The 19,451-nt window shown below is 40.3% G+C and overlaps 1 protein-coding gene across 2 annotated transcripts in view; it reads left to right on the top strand.

Annotated features, from left to right (window-relative positions):
- The window catches only part of RB195_011608 (uncharacterized protein), a gene marked incomplete at both ends in the record, with an annotated part of 30,468 nt that overhangs the window by 8,834 nt on the left and 2,183 nt on the right, over positions 1 to 19,451 (top strand). Inside the window, 9 exons of one of the 2 annotated variants that reach the window (XM_064193103.1) lie at positions 828 to 968; positions 3,173 to 3,308; positions 3,862 to 4,010; positions 4,099 to 4,197; positions 7,193 to 7,320; positions 9,154 to 9,235; positions 11,952 to 12,095; positions 17,957 to 18,088; positions 19,310 to 19,369. In XM_064193103.1, the coding sequence (XP_064050687.1) occupies positions 828 to 968; positions 3,173 to 3,308; positions 3,862 to 4,010; positions 4,099 to 4,197; positions 7,193 to 7,320; positions 9,154 to 9,235; positions 11,952 to 12,095; positions 17,957 to 18,088; positions 19,310 to 19,369 (1,071 nt within the window). Of the gene's footprint in view, positions 1 to 827; positions 969 to 3,172; positions 3,309 to 3,861; positions 4,011 to 4,098; positions 4,198 to 7,192; positions 7,321 to 9,153; positions 9,236 to 11,951; positions 12,096 to 17,956; positions 18,089 to 19,309; positions 19,370 to 19,451 lie in introns of those variants that run through there. The other variant, XM_064193104.1, reaches the window with a different exon arrangement.

The raw sequence follows: 19,451 nt of genomic DNA, 5'->3' as shown, positions 1-19,451 counted from the left end.
TGTTATATATCATGATGATTATAAATACATGATCTTTTATGATATTTGTTTGTTGTCCGTTTCTTACAACGGTGCGTACAACCATTTCTAATCGACATACAGGGAAGTGTTCTCGAGCTGCTTTACCAGCTTTGAAACTTTCGTAAAAAAAAACGAAAACATGAACCTTCTTCTGGTAAGAGCTCTCGGCAATTTCTGACACTTTTGTATCCTAGATATCTTTTTTCTGATGTAAACTAATAATTGTCTAATATGATAACTTTATCTTTCGGTGAGAAAGAGTGCAAACTTCGTAACTTACGAGCACAAATTTCTCTTCTGCATAACGAGAAAGCAAACTTGACAAATCAAATCAAAATGACGGCTTTGATGCTGGGAACTAATAATCATCTCAAAGGAACTCTTTTGTTTTCAAATCTGCAGCTTTGCTTCTGAAAAGAAAAACCATGGGCACTCTTTCAGCAGAACCGTATCTTTCCAACAATTTCACATCAAGTACACGGTAAGAGAACAAAATCGAGTTGAAAGACGAGTCGCACTAATTCCTTTCTTTACAAAGAGCAATTAGTTTGGTTTCATTTCCTCTCTTTTTCCTTTCATTTGTTGTTTGCAATTTTGAGGAAAAATGATCACTTGATATCTTTGATTTTTGAAGGGGGTTGCCAAGTAGTAGATAGGTAAGGCCTCGATAAGAAAGGAGAAAGCCGGTGTAGTTGTTGTCATTGATGCCTCGTTTTGAAAAGAGGTGATGAGGGTATTGGTGCATTGCTAACTCAGTTCTATATTCTCGAAATATGAAAGGACAACTTTTGTCGTATCAATTACAGTTTCCAAGCGGAATGTATAGGACGACTGTAGGACGCATGTCATCGTACGACACACATGAAGTTGACTGCATGATGTCGAATAAGGATTACAAAGCACACAGGAAGAGGTGGACTTACTATGGTCCAGGAAATTTCACTGCTGTTAGTGTACTGAGTACTTCTTGAAACTATCGAAACTGGATATTTTTTTCTTATTTAGTGTGTTTGTTGGTATTTAAATTCACATAACTATACTACTGTATTTAAACAATTTCGCACGAAGTTCCAGAATTAATTAGATGAAGTGAACATTAAGTTATATTTTGAATTACACAGTTTCCTCACCTTCCTAAGTGAAAACTTTAAATGATTAGGTCAATATCGCTCTCGGATGATTTTTCCACATCTTCGTGAAAACCGGAACCGTGTTGTCGGACTATGAGAAAAGACTTTCCTGATCATCGCTTTTATGTTCGAGAGGAGTCATCATCAGGAGCGTCTGCATCTAGGATCAACATCTTTAAAGAGCAGGGTGGGCAAAGGATAGGAACTCTCAAACTTCTCTTCGACTACGTTTTAACGACAAAATCTTCAGCCTGGTTTTCGAAAATCAAGAGCTGTTCGGGCTTCACATTCGACTCCAACTAGCACACAATTCTCTTCAGCACTGAAATGCGGTCTATACAACGGATATTGGGAAAAGATTTATAGACCAGGTCTAAAAAACGTGGAGTGTAGAACAAATACTTCCTTAATGTTAGATGGATGGATAGATGGAGTGGGATCCAAGTTCAAATGAAAGAAGCTTGCGTTCACGCCTGCAGAGCCAAACTTCACCAGATTTTATACGTTCTATGTGTCAGCTAGCAATGTTTGTGAAATAAAAGTGGGTGAGAAGAGATGATTAAAAGTCCTCAACGCTGTCGCAGCATTCCCAAATTCCGCAAAAATGCCAAGCGCCCTGACATAGAACTACAAAATTGATTTGACATAAGCGGTCAATTAACCGATTTATTATGTCTGAAATATATGCAGACAGTTTAGCGGAAATGATGGAATTAGTGCAGGAGTGCTGAAATATCTTACATTATCTCGTCATTGTCGTCTAAAATTCGTGAGATGGCGAAGATCAGCTTGAAATGGGTGAAAAAAGGTATATCTAACTCGCAGAAATACGCTTTCGTGATCTAACTGCACCAGAATTATCCGTCACAGGATCCATTAACCATCAAGAAGTCGTGGAACTACACGATATCAAGAAGTCTTACGAGCGGATAATCGTTGACAGGCTTATCTAACATCGGTAAGAAACGAAGTGCAGTAAATAAGGCGGCTTCATCCCGGGCGATTCATAGCTGATTGTGTGTTTATTCTCGTGAGAGGAGTAGCACACGAGACGGATGCAATTAACAGTCCCGGACTTCAAAGAAGCTTCCGATTACTTTCATAAAGAAAGTTTCTTCGGGGAGCTTCGCACCAATCTAAAAGCTGTGAAGTAGAAAAGGTCGTTCGCACAGTTAGGAACATTTATCGGTAAACAGTCGCTGCGTCTCCGAGGAGAGTCCGATATGTGAGGCCGCGAAATGACTCCGGATCTTCTTTTTTCGTCACTTTCTGTTGAAATCATTGATAGATACGTACATGTATGACTAATGTGTACTGTTGCTTGGATATTTGATCCTTTGACCAAGTCCCAGTTACCGACTTCTATCGGTCAAAAAAAAAGAACGAAAAAAGTTGTGATTTGGCTATTTGCTCAAGTGAGGGAGATTTTGAAAGCATTAGTACAGTAGTGAGAGATTGAATCCGTAGAAAAAAAGATGGATGACACATGAAACGTTGCTCCACCGCTAGAGACCGTTTTCATTTTCCTCACGTTATGAGAAGACCAGTACATTCAACATGTTCAGGAAATATGTCGCTCTCTCAGATCAAATGGGAGAAATCGCCTGGTCGAGATTAAACCGTGGGACTGGACTGAAGAAAGAGGTTATGAGGATACTCGACATAAATAAGTTCAGAAGTCTTGCAGAATATTGAATTGCGGCGACAGAATAGATTATGTGCGATGTCTAGCTAATGATAAAGAGAGTTTGTGAATCTAATAACAAGGATGAAACATCACATCGATGCTGCTAACAACCGCGTCTGGTGACAAAATCAGGTTGCCAATCAAAAACGTAAATGAAACCGTACTCGTTTCAGGATGACGAGTGATGAGACAACTCATTCGCTCATTTACAAAAGTTATCTGCTCTAAGATTCATTCACAAATAAAAAGTCAACACAACACTTGTACTAAGCCCTACCAAGTCATCAATTATCTCCATCGTTTATGAGGTTTATTAAATGTTGTCTGATTGTAGTTGTCTAACGAAGAATTTTGGGAGAATGACAATCCTGCTGAAAAGTGCTCCGACCTTCCGCGCACCACTGCCGGACTGCTACAGGGCTACCTGGATATACCAGCTATAGCTCGTCGCCCTGTTATCTGCACATACGGTTTGTATTAATTATAAGAACAGATAAGTGGAGTCAGCTATTGAATATCATAATGACACCTTGTGAAGCGCTACACTTTTGAGCTGTAACACAAATGACAATATTGAGCATAAAATTGATCCTAGCGAACCATTCGTTTTTTAAAATAATTATTTGCTTAGCGAAAAAAAGAACTGTTCTAAATTTTTTTAAGCAAATGTCTGGAATAAGGAATTTGGTCTGGGGCTGAAGTGATTATCAGTACATGATATAATCTATAGTCTTTATATTCCTCCCCTATTGTAGACGGCATCTTCGTTTTACCCAGTAAGGGTCTAAGCTATTTCTTGTTGATTCAGCGTTGCAAAAACGGATTTTTCTTAAAAACAACTCGAAGACATGGAAAGATTCGAAAATACTGCATATGTAAGGATTAAAAATAATTGGGGTGAATTTAATTTTTCTTCGAGAGTAATTCCACTCTAATATTACGTCATCTAGAAAAGGGTCTGTAGCCATCTGGAAGTGAAAAGGAATATTCCATTCAATTGCTACCTCAACCTATGAATTTCAGGTAACCCTCCAAATGTTCCGCCACTCAATCCAAATGATCAGTGCAACAAGGCAGCACATTTTAATCATGTCAAACAACGCTGCGTTTGTAATAATCCAGATGCAGATGGTAAAAGGAAGGACCCTAAAAAATACGCAAACTTCCCTGAGGTTTGGCGATTACTCAGACATTCATGGCAGAAATAAAGGTTTCTGCTAATGTAAAAATTATTCTTACGGTTAGTATTTGTGTTTTAAGGGGATTATTTGTATTGACTGCACTAATACAACGATCACAAGATCAATCATGTTTGTACTTGACCAGAGTGGGACTGTGAAAGAAGATGGGTGGGAGGAGGTAAACCCTCTTTTTGATACTCTTTTTAAACCCAGGGCAATCATCCGCTGCTTATGATCCGGTTGGTCTCTCTAACCCGTCTTTACAACAATACAACAACCGCACAACATTTTGCACTTTCACGGTAACAACGTGAAGAATTGTGTTCAAGGGATATGTGCTTTCACAGTTTGATTAACTAGCAAAATCTGACCATTTAGAAATGGTGCGCTCAGCAGAATTAAAAAAAGAAGTGCCGCTGTGTATCGTCTTCCAAAATAGAATTTAAAAAGTCAAGAAGATAAAAGGTGAGACCAAAAGAGGCACAGAAATTCTCTCCTAAACCAGTTCTTATAATAGTTATCATCGTTATTATGATCGCAGTGATGCTGATGCTGTTCCCACCGTTGATGAAGTTAAGAAGTAGTTTAGGAGATTTCTGTGCCTCTTTTGGTCTCACCTTTTATCTTCTTGACTTTTTGAATTCTGTTTTGGAAGACAATACACAGCGGCATTTGCTTTGAATTCTGCTGAGCGCAGCATTTCTAAATGATCAGATTTCGCTACTTAATCTGTGCTGTGGAAGCATGTATCCTTTAAAGCCAATTCTTCAAGTTGTTATCGTGAAGGTGCAAAATCTTTTGCGATTGTTGTCTTGTTGTGCAGACCGATTAGAGTTGACGAAGCAACCATAGGCAGCGGACTACTGCCCAGGTTTTAAAAAGAGTATTTTGCTGAGTTTTTTTTTTCTGACGCACCGTTTTTAAATGGTCAGACAAAATAGAATTTAAAAAGTCAAGAAGGTAGAATGTGAGACCGAAAGAGGCCTGAAATTATCTCCTAAACTAGTTCTTACAATAGTTATCATCGTCATCATGATCGCAGTGATGCTGATGCTGCCCCTACCGCTGATGACGATGATAACTATTATAAGAACTAGTTTAGGAGATAATTTCTGTGCCTCTTTTGGTCTCACCTTTTATCTTCTTGACTTTTTGAATTCTGTTTTGGAAGACAATACACAGCGGCATTTGCTTTGAATTCTGCTGAGCGCAGCATTTCTAAATGATCAGATTTCGCTACTTAATCTGTGCTGTGGAAGCATGTATCCTTTAAAGTCAATTCTTCAAGTTGTTATTGTGAAAGTGCAAAATCTTTTGCGATTGTTGTCTTGTTGTACAGACAGGTTAGAGTTGACGAAGCAACCGTAGGCAGCCGACTACTGCCCAGGTTTTAAAAAGAGTATTCTGCTGAGCTCACCGTTGTAGATGGTCAGGTTTTGCTAAGGCGACTGGCACACTGATGAGGACCTAAACTTGGACTACAATCTTGTGGCCAAAGGACTGGTAACCTGTGTTGCCTCGAAGCCGCGCACGACAAACTTGGATCGAATTTCGAAAACCACCATGAGTTTTTTGGAAAGAAGATAGGCATTCAGGCTTGATCCGAATGCATCGTACATTGGGGTACCAAATACCAGGTGCAGAAAGACGTTGCCGGATGATCCTTCAGAATACAAACAGAGGAAAGTTTTGGAACTAGCGCAAAGGACAATCTTAGAGAAGTGCCGCAGAGACCTTCGCAAATATAATATTCGTCTAACAGCCTTGCTGTTCATCTGTCATACGTCGCTCCTTCTGCTCTTGCAGGGAAATCACATGGGACTTGATGCACTCCGCAGTTTCGACAAGGTCATAAAGGTCGGCGTCTCTCGATACTCAAGATATAAGAGCACAGCCCGAAGAAATCTCCGAGAAACTCGCACACTCCCTGGTGCAGAATCAAAGAAGAACTGAGCACCCTGAAACTTGATGTGGCCATATCGTTCGACTTCTGAGGCCGCATGAAATGTGCAGAATATTGAGGCAGCGTGCACGTTAATGCGGCAGGACAATTTTTCCTCATAATAAGCAGCCTTGTTACTGCAGGGTCAGCTTCTAAAGCAGGTCGCTGTCAACCTATATGAATTAGAAGACTATCTTACGACATTTTGCGAGGAATCGCGCATTATTCCTAACTAGCCGGACTTCCGATCAAGACACTATACATTGGACCCTATTTTCAAACTTCCATCATTTTCTTGGGTCGACAAAGGAGAAACATAGCAGTAGATACAGCTCAAATGGCATATCGAACTTTGGAGGAAAGACTCCTGCATTAAAACTTGTACTTTTCTCATATAGCGAAGGAGCAAGTGGATGTATCTGTAAAAGAGATAAAACAGAAATCTTGCATGGACCCCTACCTGCTGGAGACAGTGATCGTCCTAGCTGTCATCTCTATCTTATGATTTTTGAAGTTTTGACCGGTGCAGCAAATGCTTCCGAATCTTTACTCCTAAACTCTCACCTAGCACGTCAGAACACAAAGTGCATTCCAAACTGGCGGAAAGTCGTACGGAAACACGTGTCCGATGCATAGAAAGATGAAGAATAATGGTGCATGTTACCCCATGAAAGGTGTATTTCACACTCATCCGGATGAACAGGAGCCAATGTACATATACAACGCCGCGAGCGGACATATACGGCGGTAGCCAAAATGCCACTTTTCGTTTCCGCTTAATTTTCTATGATGCTTATATAGGCGTCATGTGCGGTACGGTAGTCAAGTGATCATGATGTATATATGTCATGTGCGGTACGGTAGTCAAGTGACCATGACGTATATATAAGTCACAAGCGTTAGAAGGACTAACTAGGCTTCTGATTTCAAGAAATCGGAAAGTTGGAGATGCCGAACTTTTTCTCAGGGGTTTGCCAAAAGATAGAACGCTCAGAGTCAGCTCCACGCCACTATGCGGCGCTAGAGCATTGCCAAAGATTTGTCAACTGAATGCACGTGTCGTCACGGAAACGGTCCCGCACTTTACACTAGAATTGGTTCTGTTTGAAAATCAAACGCATTTGACTCTTGTTTTTAGATTTTTCATACGCATTTCCTCTTGAATCACTAGTAGTTTGGAAACAACTAATAATCATTTTGTACATTAGTATTGATTTCATACATATTCCAGCAGAAGAAGTTTATGTTCAAAGCGACGGAGATGATGAAAAATATCAAAGTGGGAATAGTTATTATCGCTGGGAAACCTTATATACAAATTCCTCTCGACAAGTATGAGAATAATAAAGAAAAAATCAAGTGAGCTATAAAAAATTTCCTTACTGCAGCAGAGTCAGCTATGGCAAAGCATTTGCCTTTTTGTCAATCTTATAAATGCAATATTATGGTCAAGTAGGAAGGATACATGATGTTTAATGCTGCCCGCAGAGTTTACAGCCGCCAGACTGCTGAGGGTAGCCTAAGAAGTCCACATTGTACAGTAACGACGTTTACACTCACACGGATGCGATTGTAATCAGTTTGTTCTACGCTTAATTTTAGCAATTGCTTAGCTGATGATAAATCTAAGATAAATTCTGCCTGCATGTATCCTTTCCAAATGAACTAGCTAACAAGACAACTAACCACAGCAGAACTAGTACTAGCAGATTTATTGATAGAGTAATTTAAGCTGTGCTGACAAACACAATGACGACTAGTATTTTGATGGGTAGTAGTTCCGTAATGGATGAGAGTTTCAAGAAAGAACTTAAGAAGAAGATGCGCAAAACGTTGCGGTAACAAAACATGGATATTGACTATTAAGAACTACGGAAAGCTTTGAGCTTAAGCAGCCAAAAAGATTCTAAGAGTAGAAGAGGGTCCAAAAACGAAGACTATAATTTTTCTTGCATGTTATTGTTCTGCACAGTTTCTAGCCTATAGTTTAAATCTGTTCTCTGGATGGAAAGTCTTGGAAATACAGATAATATAAGTGTAAAGGTCTCCTATCTCTTCTTGCGTGGTTGAAGCATAGTTCGGGGCCGGCTTTAAGCACGGGACTAAGAAGCGTCTGCAAAGTATAACAATTTTTTGATAGTGAATTTCTCGCTGTACAAGATCATTGCAGTCTGATTTTTCAGTTCCGGTAATTCTTGTTTAAATAATTTGTTTAGATAATTAAAAGTGATCGTCAAGTAGCGGACGAAACGGAGGATTTCAGACACAGTCCGATTTGTTGCATCAAATTGAATCTGTATCGATTAGTTGAAGTCGTCGAAGCTACCCACGAGATTATCGCTCTGGTTCTAGAACATGAAATGAAAGAGAAAAAAATTAAAGGGGAAAAACACAACGGAAAAGACGAGAAGAAACGGAAAACGTGGTGAAAATCAATATAATGCATTAAAAGCTTAGTAACTAATGAGATGAAGACATTGGAAATATTGGGAAGAACAAGAGCGTAGAATATGTCACCGATTACTTTGTAGCAGTCCCTCTTGCGAAGAAAAAATCTGAAAGAAATGGATTTTTTTCTCAACGCGCTGCAACTCGTAGAGTGTACTGTTATCCGTCTTCAAAATTTTCATTAATGAAGGGATAAGACGAAACGTGGACACCATTTGCAAACGCTGCTCCTTCTCCATTCACCGCACTAATCTCAGCTTCCGCGATCTTTTCGACTCAATCAAATGCAAAGAAATAATGTCGAAAATATCTGTCTCATTCACATGATACTCGATCTTAATGGCGTGAGAAAACAAGTGTCAGTAAAAAAGAGGAGTAGCACCTCCTTAGATCATCTTATTGAACATTTTATAGAAAAGTTCTGTAGCGAATGCTCTACTAGATTTTGCCAGCACCATTTATGTGTTCGCTATTGAGTCGATACTAGAATTCAGAGCAGTTCTAAACTGCTTGTCCTTGATTCGCAAACAGATTCGAGCAGACTGGGACAAACTTCTAGTTTTCCAAATATTTTTGGTGCAAATAGCAAACAATTACCCTAATAAAAGAGATTGATTTCATCACATGGCTACAAGTATCATAACATTCCGAATTATTTCTTGGGTTTATGTTGGATGAAGTAGTTGTATTCTGGTCGTGCAAATTACAGAGTACATGTGACCGTCGACATTTTATTACTTCCAGGCATTTTCTCGAGAATGAACCATGGAAAGACCTATGGACTGGCATTGGATGGTCACTTAAACTCGCGCGGGAATCCCTCGAGGTACTCTTTTGTTCTGATATCTTTCATTTCCAGTAGTAGTCCATTTGTCTTTCAATAAGTCTAGTAATGTTAACAACTCGTTTTCCTGCAATACACTTCCTGGCTGTTACCTGCATATGGTGGCCGTAATTTCACTAAACGCAGTTAGATCTGAGTATACCGATTGAGAGCCTACGAGCTACAATATAACTCGCATTGTTATGTGGGGAAGTTTCCCAAACATTGCAAGAGGGTGCTATGGTCCAGTACACTGCCAGAGTCCATAATCTTATAGGTCAAATGATTAAGGAGAACATGGAACCTTTGCCAACAAAAATCCGTTTAGTAATGCTGAACTGCCGATCGCTGTCAGCTGAACTCCAAAAACCCACTCTGTCCAGACTTTCTGCATGCCCCGTTTGCTGCATTGTAGGGAGCACGTATCATAGGACGTCTTTTCATCAGTATTGAAACTACACCATTTACTGTGGTGATGCTCATGAGCAAAGAGTAGGAGGCTGTGCTGTAGCTGTGAGAAACGGGTACAAGAACCTGGTACAGGAATTTGCCACATTGTCACTAGGAAGCAGCTTTGTGCGACTGCAGGATGCAGAGGATGCAAACTCTGGGTCGTAAATCTCACCCATCTACGGCGCGCTGATGTCAGATAGCGAAGTAGCGAGCGGTAATTATAGGAACTTGTGCGAATAGATCAATCTCGAACAACATGTGATGTGCCTAGTGTTATGTCGAAAAGCAAACAACGGAATAGATGAGGTAATAACTGAAGAAGAGGATTTGGGAGATCTTTGTGAGCAAGCGAATCTCATCATTGCTTCCACATTCAGAAGGAATCACCGGCGCCATCAGCTTACATGACAAGGGACAACTCCTTTAATGCCAGAAAAGCAGCGCCAACGGAAGAGGACAACTCTTAAAATACAGCTTGACAACGTTTTGATAGGGAACATCTACTTTTTGGATATCGGAATATCTAGAATCTGTGTGGGACGTCGCATTCGATTCCGAAGACCACTCATTTCTTCTCAGCTTGAAGTTACAGGTCCAGGAAAAGAAGTCTAGGAGTTTCTTTGCAATGATACAATTGGTGTTATTGCCAAGAAAACGACATTCCAATATACTCCAATGATTACACACATCCCCTAGGGGAGTTCCTTTGCGTATCCTTCTTCCTTCACCTCTCATGTCAATTTTTGGTTGTAGTGGAACTCAAAGAACGGTTTCTCTTGTAGAACCCCATTTTGAGGCTAAGCAGAACTGGACGGTGGTCGGAATGCGATGTCCCAAACAGATCAATATTATCGGATATCTAACTGAGAAATGTTCCATCAAATTTAACTGAGATTTGAATGTTTATTAGACGGCTATCGTTATCCGGTTATGGTTCGCTGGATAATACCATTTTACTACTTTATTTTACAATTTACATTTGCATTCGCGACTATTCCGACAGCGACCACCTGGCGTTTGTGTTTACATCAGGGAACGTTTTTTCCTATTCCGGCGTACTTCTTCATAATTCTGATAGTAGGTTGCTCCCACATACTTTCAAGCTACCAGAAATGACAAATATTCGTGATATTATCAATAGACGAGATGCTACCAGAAGTGATGTGGAAAAAATAGCAGCTCAACTTTTTGCTGTCGAGAATTCCTTTCGAACTAGAAAAGAAGATCATGTAATGCTTTCCCGAAAGTTCAGAGCTACGTTTCTTCACATATACGTCCTAGTCTTCATATACATTCATAGTCCTGTAACGCAGAGAAGAGTCATCCGTTGTTGTCGTTGTTGTTGGAAATCTAATCTAAAATATCGCAGCTCTCGCAATAATTACCGTATATAAGGGCTGGGTCTCTCCCAGTACACAGGCTCCAGTTCATTTGTTACATTCTGCTGTGAGTTTCGCGTCCTGTTTTGATATTGTGCTTTTCTCGTGTTCGCGTGCACATCAGCAGGTACTTCTAGTCGCATCACCGTATCATTGCTGCACACTTTGGGACCTAAACCGCCAACTATCTACCGCTAATAAGCCGAGAACCACTGTACACCTAAACATTACGACATGATCCCATCGATACCGCATACCGTCTGTTTGTGTCATGTATTTAATATGTTGTTACAATGGCAACAACGTATTAAATATACAACAATAAATGTGTGGAAGTGAAATGTAGCAAGGTATTGAATGCACGAGAAGGGGCAGACCCGAGTGTTTCGAAAGGGAAATCGGGATACGGGGATTGGACCCTCGGCATTACGCAGGATTCGGACGAGCTAGGCTGCCGCTCTCTCAGTCGGCTCCCGCCTGCCGCTTCTCTTCGGAGCAGAGCCGGGGCACAATTTTTGTGACTTTTTGTATGATTGATTTGGAGTGAAGGGCGGGTCGATGTGCTCGTGCAAATATGGAGTTGATGAGGCCTAATGCTGCACCGAAAAGCCGTTGGTACGTCAGTGATTCCTATCTTGAATCAGTCTTGTGTTCATATCAGAGCTGATTTGTGAGTCCAAAACTCTGGATCTTCGGCTTGACGGAACATGCATGTGTACAGTTTTCTCATACAAATTAATGCTTTTTGAACGGGCCTTTACGGATACCAGTTTCACATTTCTATGTAGCTCATCTGTTAGTCGACAACGTGAAAAATGATACAAAAATGACTTTTTTTGCAGTTATATTTTTTCAAGTTTCATGAGAGTTTTTTTTTTCAAATAAAGAAGGACTCAGCAGATGAGAAGATCATTGTAATGGTTTCTGACGGAGATCAGGATATATGTGCCCATGACTATCCGACCGAGAAATGTCCACAGGAGGTTAAGAATAAAGTCGCGGAATATAATCAAAAGTCGGAAGCAAAGAAGGTATGCGCGAACAAAACCTTTATCTTTCTGGGAAAAATGTTATCTCCATCAATAATTTTGAGTAACTGATTGAGCAGTGTTTCCTATTTTTTTGTTCCTCAATTTATTCTTCTAAATCATATACAATACATTAGCACTCACGATCACTGCTAGTTTATGATCACCATATTTTCCCGAACTCTCTTTTTGTGCAGGAACCTCTTTAAAGGTTACGTTCGACAAAATTCACTGTCTTGAGTTCAGGGAGATCTGGAAGAGCACTAGAATAGCTTCTCAATGAGATCAATTTTTTTTTAAATAGAAGTGGATAACGACTAAAACTTACTGTTTTATGTGCGCACGGGTGGTAACACCCTCATCATAAGGTTCCATTTCGTCAATCATATGATTGCATGGAGTTGCCCTGCTTCAAATTCCTCGAATTACGTGTAATGTTCCAATTTTTCGTTATGATTCTTGCAAACTGTGATACGAACTCTGTATACTACTGGAAAGCCTACATCTTATGTTTCTGAACAGAAATAAGGATTCTTTAGAGCAATACCAAACTTCTCATTTCATGATGCGAGTGTCTTGATACTGTTGCGTGTTATAGTCAGTATAGCTAGTATAGCTAGTTCCGTGCAGCAAATGCAGTTCGCCTGAAGCGTAAGAAAATAGGCCTGGTTGCTCTACTTCATGACAATCCTCGACCTCAAGTGGCAAAACTCACTCGCAAGAAAATTGCTGAGCTTGGTTGGAAAGCTATTACGCACCCTACATGTTCTCTTGACATCCATTCCATCACAGTCCCACCTAACTACTTTTTGTCTCGGAAACTCAAGCTGCATTTGCGAGAAAAAACATTCGATGATGTGAAAGAAATGGAAGATGTGAGACTTCACGTTTCTTTCGCTTGCAGCCGCCAGATTTCTGGACTTCTGGAATTGATAGTTTACTGAAGCGCTGGAGAAAGTAAGAGATCATGATGTTCATTGTTTTGTTGATTTATATCTATAAACAATAATATTAGTTATTAATGCTTGAAAAATGTGTGAAATTTGGTGCAAGACTTTTGCACCAATCTAATATTTTGCTACGTTGTGAAAACGAAAGATTCTTCACAAGTCCAAAACGCAAAGTTCGGCTTTGTAGTTCGTTCAAAGTCGAAGTTAAGAAGTGTTGTGTGCTGTCAGTTGGTGGTAAATGACGTTGGACGTATTGGCCGTTTGGTAAGAGAGGGAACACTAGTATTTGTTGTTTGGTAGGAGAGAGGGATCAGGGGCTGTCGTGAATGTCAAACAATCTGTAACGAGATTAGGAACTGGTCCCGCTGTCCTTGTTATTCTCTTCACTAATTCTTCCAAGACGTTTTACATGTTTACACAATGGTCCATAATTCTCGTCACTAATCAGCTAACTCTAGAGTAGCTCTAAGTAACTCTAAGTTGCTGCTGAGGTTAGAATTCATTTAACTGCCCGTTGCACAATGATTTTGGATAAATGAAGAGTAGCTGCCAATTCGAAGAAAGTTACCTGATAAAAGAGCCAAGGATGGTGTTAAGTCTTATGGTTTTGCATCTGATGCCTCCGAAGAAAGAATATGCGATGTTACATTTCTAGCAGTGGCGTTTGAGATTGACACAGAAGCCGTAGCATGGAAAGGATACAGGGAAAACGTTCCGTATCGTCGTCTATCGTTTTTTTTTCTGATGATGACAAGTGGATCCGGCAAATGTCCATGAAATATCTTAGCTTTTGTTCGTGAGGGTTTTGTTTCTCCTACCATCTTTCCAGCAGGTCCTCAAAGAGGATGCGTCCACATTTCGACCGCCCATCGTTGAACGAGCTCGTTTCCTTTTTTGTTGATGTGTCATGATCTATAATCTTTGGTAGCGGGTTTGTCTTGCAATCGTCTAATTCTGCTTCCATTCGCGGCAGAAAAGTTTTCCCAACTAGCTCCTGAATAGTCTTTCTGCTTACCTAACAGCATAGGCGATTATTTTCGGATATGTGATCGCACTCCGCATGGATGGTTTGATGGGATGATTCTCATGTACATCTGCAATGATCATTCATCATAGAAATGAATTCTAAGAAGGCCATGTCATACATCATTCAGAAGGGAACAATTGGAATTCTCATTCTAGTCGTTTTCATGTAGTGCTATCTTTGTGCTAAAAATCTCTTCTAGGAAGCTTGTTTAAACTTGGTTATTTGCAAATTGCCGTGATTCCCAACAAAATGGTTCGGGTTCCTTTTTATCAACTTCTAAAGCTGGTTGGTAGAAGGTTATTATGCTTGTAGAACAATGAGTATGCTTGGTAGAGTTCTGCCGGTGGTGAGAACTACAAGATGCGTATAAGTTCACAGTATTCTAGCAATTTTATCGGGTAATAGTAGTTTAACTGAAGTGAGAAAACAAGAAAGAGAAAAAATAAACAAAAAAGAAAGAAATTCCCAAGCAATTTGCAACAGCACATTATCTTCATTTTTCAATACGGCCTCCTCGGGTTGCGATAACGGGCCTCAGTCACTTTAGAAACAATTCGATTACTGGACGAAGATAATCAACGTCTATTTTCTCCCATCTCCGACGAAGAGGTGTCTTCAGCGACTCCACGTTAGAATTAGTAGTAGCACAGGCCTTTTTCCCTCTTTTCTAGATGAACTCATACGGCGTAGTCCAAAGAGTTGAGATCCGACGAGAATACTGACCAATCCTCAGAAGCGACGAAAGCGGTAGGTGGTCTTAGCACAACTGCTGAACAATTTTGGCCATGTGGGTCAGCGTGATGTCTTGCTAATATGTCCTAGAGTCTCTCCTAAAGTGATAATTTACCCAAGACAAAAGCTCGTCTTCAAGAAAGCCTTGAGGCAATATCCTTCATCGACTTTTGCCCTGGCCAGACGAAGACCAGCGGAGTCTTGCCGGTGACACAGACAGGCTCCCAAACTATTACCTGACTCGTATTGGTCGGTCGATTTACGATTCTAACCTCCATGTTAGCTTCTTGGGATGTCCTAGAAAGTACACGATGGTTTTGTTGATTGAAAGCTTCCTCGACAATGCAGAGTTTCTCGTTGGAAAACACCGTCCTGAGGTGTTCTCCATTGTGCGTCTGAGCGAATAGGGCACGATATTCCTTCAAGCGGGCTTGTTCTTGTCCGAAAAGACAGCCGCTTTTTGGTCACAAAAAGGAGTCAACCTCAGCCGTTTCTTGACGATGATCCGTGGGTATACTTCTACACCTTCCGACCATCTGACACTGCGCTTCGGATTCCGGACGCGCTTTCAGTCGATGTCTACGACTTGATTTTTCATCAAAGTGGGATCTCCCTGATCTTGGACGACTCTCGATCCTGCCAAACCTTTGGGACTTGTTGATGATATTTCCGACTGTTCTCCGAGTCAACTCAGGGAACGGTCGCGACCTTCGTCGTCCCCCGTTTGTGCAAGTCCTCTATTGAGGTGCTGTGTGAGGATGCTTTCATCATGGTTTTTGCAGTCAATGAACATCCACAATACTTAGTATACATGAACTTACAAATACAGTACGTCCGCAGAATCCCTTCAGTACTCCGAACAGGGCGCAGATACAAAATTATGACGTCATAAATGAGGTGTACTTGCACTGTAATAAAAATTTCCACGTATTCCTGACTTTTTTGAAATTTGCAAAGGCTTCAATCAGACGCCAGATCGCATGACATAGCAAATTTCCTATTGCCAGTTGTTCTAGGACTTCTGGCTGTAATCCAAACTTCTCCTAATGTGTAGCGTGCAAGAACATCGATCCCACCTGATGAAATCGAAAGGCCACTCTTAGTTTGGAAGGGGCATCAACACCTTGTCTCCAAATAAATCTATTGGGACATGGGGTTTGGACATTAGACCTATCAATTTCTTCATTCATATAAATTGTGTCTTTCCAGCTTGTCGATATACTCACCCTACATAATTGATGCGTTTAGGTTAACAGCAACTCATGCCACACAGTACCGTTGTAGAAGGCGCTACAATGGTGGGGCTGCCTCTATTAGATTATGTTCCTCACTCGCATCCACTCTTGCTGACCGTGACCTTATTGGTAGCGTGTAGCTTACATCATATGAGGTTGAAGGAGGGCAGAAACGAAAAGTCGTTTGTGCTTTCCTTTTTGCAAATGACCGGCAAAAGATGACAGTATGTCTGAATATTTATTCAAAATGTTTAGAAAATACACACAAACCGACATTCGAATATGTACGTACCAGCCTGAAAGTCCAGCTAAGCCGGACTTCAGGCTTTTTTTGGTGTTCGCTTCGCTCGCCTTCACCGATCAATAAGAAATAACAGTAACGACAGTTTTGAAAAGTTAGAATTGCTTTTTTTTTAAAACGCTCAGTTCTATATTTGGAGAACAATCAAACTTGATTTTACATCTTTGTTTCTCTCAAACCTCCACAATTTGGAATATCATTCGAAGTATGAGTTTCCTCCGTTCTCACTATTAGCACAGCATGATGTGCTAACATGGAATGACGTGAATATTACTACCGTAGTGACAAAAATAACGTTCTACGTCAGATCGCGTAAACTGTTGGCTACTACGTACGTACGTTGCATTTGATCAGGCGTTCGCACGTGTGTTTCCTCTCTTTGAAGAAAGGATGTTAGCAGCATCAGGAGACATGCTGGGAAATAAATATGCAAAGGAACCACGGAAACCCATTCTACTGCGTTGAGGCTCCCGCGCACCATTTCAACCCCGCTGGACCCGTCCCACCCCATTTTACAGCTATCTGGCTCCGGGACACGAATTCGACGCCATAGCACTCGTCTCACCCAATTTTGCCGCCTTGAGGCTTCACCGCACCTAACCGACCCCATAGTATCCCCTCTCTTTTTGGGATTTCTTGACTGAGACACGCGCATACACAGACGCACACACGTGATGGAATAAGCATAAAGAAGTCTCGGGCTTCTCCGAGTAGTCGCGGGCCTCGACCGCTCTTCCTTGACGACCTCAAACTTGGGTAATTAAATTTTACTTCAAATGAACGACACGATATACGTACGAACTATACGAACGATATACGTATACTTCAAATGAACTATACGAATGATGAGAGAAAATTAGAACTCTAAAATTATTGGAAACGCTTAAGAAACTGACAATGCGAGCATAAATGTTCTTACAGCTTCTATTTTATACCAAACGATGGCAGATGCGTTTCAATGATAAAGCGAGGGAAATAGTCATGGCAAATGGTGCTCTCACTGATGATAATGCTATGTTCTTTTGTGTGCGACAAAGAATGCGGAAGGAAAGCTCAGCTATTTCAAAACATCAGATCTTCTATAAGATATGAGCCAATGCGGATGAAGCGACCTTAACATTAGTCATTGATTTGAGAACGCGATACAAATGAGATTTCAGTGATTCACTCAAAGAGAAATTCTAGATACAGAAGAACAAAAATAGAGAATGCGTTCGGATTCTCTAAACCGTTGTCATATAACATGGTAGTTTGCGAATTTGGGAGTATACATTCACATAAAAGTTTGTTTACCCTCACTAACATATAGGAGAAACTATCTTGCCTTATCAAAGACAACAGACACTCCTGTATAGCTCAGGACAATGGTGAAGAGGTGCAGTGCTCACCTATCAGATGCATGGCGATGGTTCGGCATCTCACCGGTGTAGAGTTTTGCATCATTATGGAGGATTTTCGTGACACACAGACAGACACACACACACACACATACACACACGGACTAAGTGCGTTATTATATAGCATGACATTTTAGCCTGCAAAACTCCAGAAGAATCAATGAAGCTTTCTTACGCTACAACCACATTGTAGTGCAGTTTCCTAGAGACTTTATTTTTCAGGTACACGCAGTAGGAATCAGAGTGATTTATGTACTTGTCGGAAACCTGATAGAGACTCAAGCAGGTGCTAGGGATAGAGTGCTAGCCATTGCGGGAGGACAACAAAATATAGTGCCTGTGTCAAGCTTCACGGTATGTATTGAAGTATTGAAAAACCTTGCATTTACCAAACTTTCATGTAAATGCGAATGTCCCAGTTTTACGTTAGGGTAATTTGATCATTAGTTTAATCATTGCTGCATTACATTACACTTATAACAACTTTTTAGAACTTCAAAAATTGCCCTTGTTTCACGAAGTAAATGATTAAATCAATCGGGGCCCTCAGACCTAACCATGAGTCTTAGAGGATCTGTGATATGTAGCCTACAATTTCTAATAAAGTTACTAAGAGAAAAAAGTGAGTAAAAGCGTATCATTCAAAATCTTGAATGACAAATTCCGAGAACGGCGAGCAGCAGTGATCTGAAGCCGTTGAATTTTGTCATTGTTGGCCTTAGTTGTCAAAAAATGTTTGAAAGAACTTTTCTCACAGCATGCACCTGAACCTATAAGCTGGATCACATTTCTTCTATACAAACGACTCGTTATCAATTCAGTGCAGTTGTGCACAATTTTTTTTTATGGCTCTTGCCTCCAGCGCTCTAGCACCTACCAAATTCTTACTTACGACGCAGTGCAAGAGACTTATATACTTCGGTCCCATAATAGGATTTTTGTAGTGTAATCAACTTTTTCTGAAGGTTTCATAGTGCTGCTGAAGGTAATCTTCGCTGAGAGAACGTTCCAGTTAAGGCGGTAAAGAACGACTTTGGGCAAAGAAGCAGCCGTTTCACAGGACCTACAAAAAAAACGTGTTTTGCAAGGTCATTTACTTATATGGATGTAAAAAACATCCTTTATATGGTGATGTTTTGTCGCACTGCACTCCTGAGAAAAACAAGTGTGCTTCAATTTTGATTAAATCTAATTACGGCTTTTTAATTAAATCTAATTTTTAATTCAATCTAATTACGCCAAATGTAAATGTTTGGAAAATTAATTTCATTTGTCAAAAAGATAATTAACTCTAGTTTTCAAGTAGGAAACCCTAATCCCTTCGCTTTAAAATTAAGAGGGATATTTCTCAAAAATCAAACCAGCTACCATGTTCACCAGAATAATTTCCGTTGCGGTAAGCAATTGTTTACACGAGTGGTATAACGGAAAGCTTACAATTAGCTAATTGAGGATCCTATATATTGTTTTCCCACTGGATCAGTAATGGTAGTAACAGTATTTATAAATTCTCTTCTAAAAAAAAGTCGCATGCTTCCTTTAAAATGGAATCATAATAATACAACTCTTTTTCAGAGCTTCGATGCCTCCGTTTTGGACACTCTGATCAAAACCATATGTACACCAGTGTTATAGTAGTCTTTAAAAGTGTATCAAATGTTTTGTGAATTTTTGTTTCTCACAGAAAGTCAGCCTGATTGGCTTCAGCAACTGAAGA

The sequence above is a fragment of the Necator americanus genome, chromosome III (assembly GCF_031761385.1).
Source record: "Necator americanus strain Aroian chromosome III, whole genome shotgun sequence".
Lineage (NCBI taxonomy): Eukaryota > Metazoa > Nematoda > Chromadorea > Rhabditida > Ancylostomatidae > Necator > Necator americanus.
Note: the sequence above shows the minus strand (reverse complement) of the source record. Positions and strands in the feature narration are given on the sequence as shown.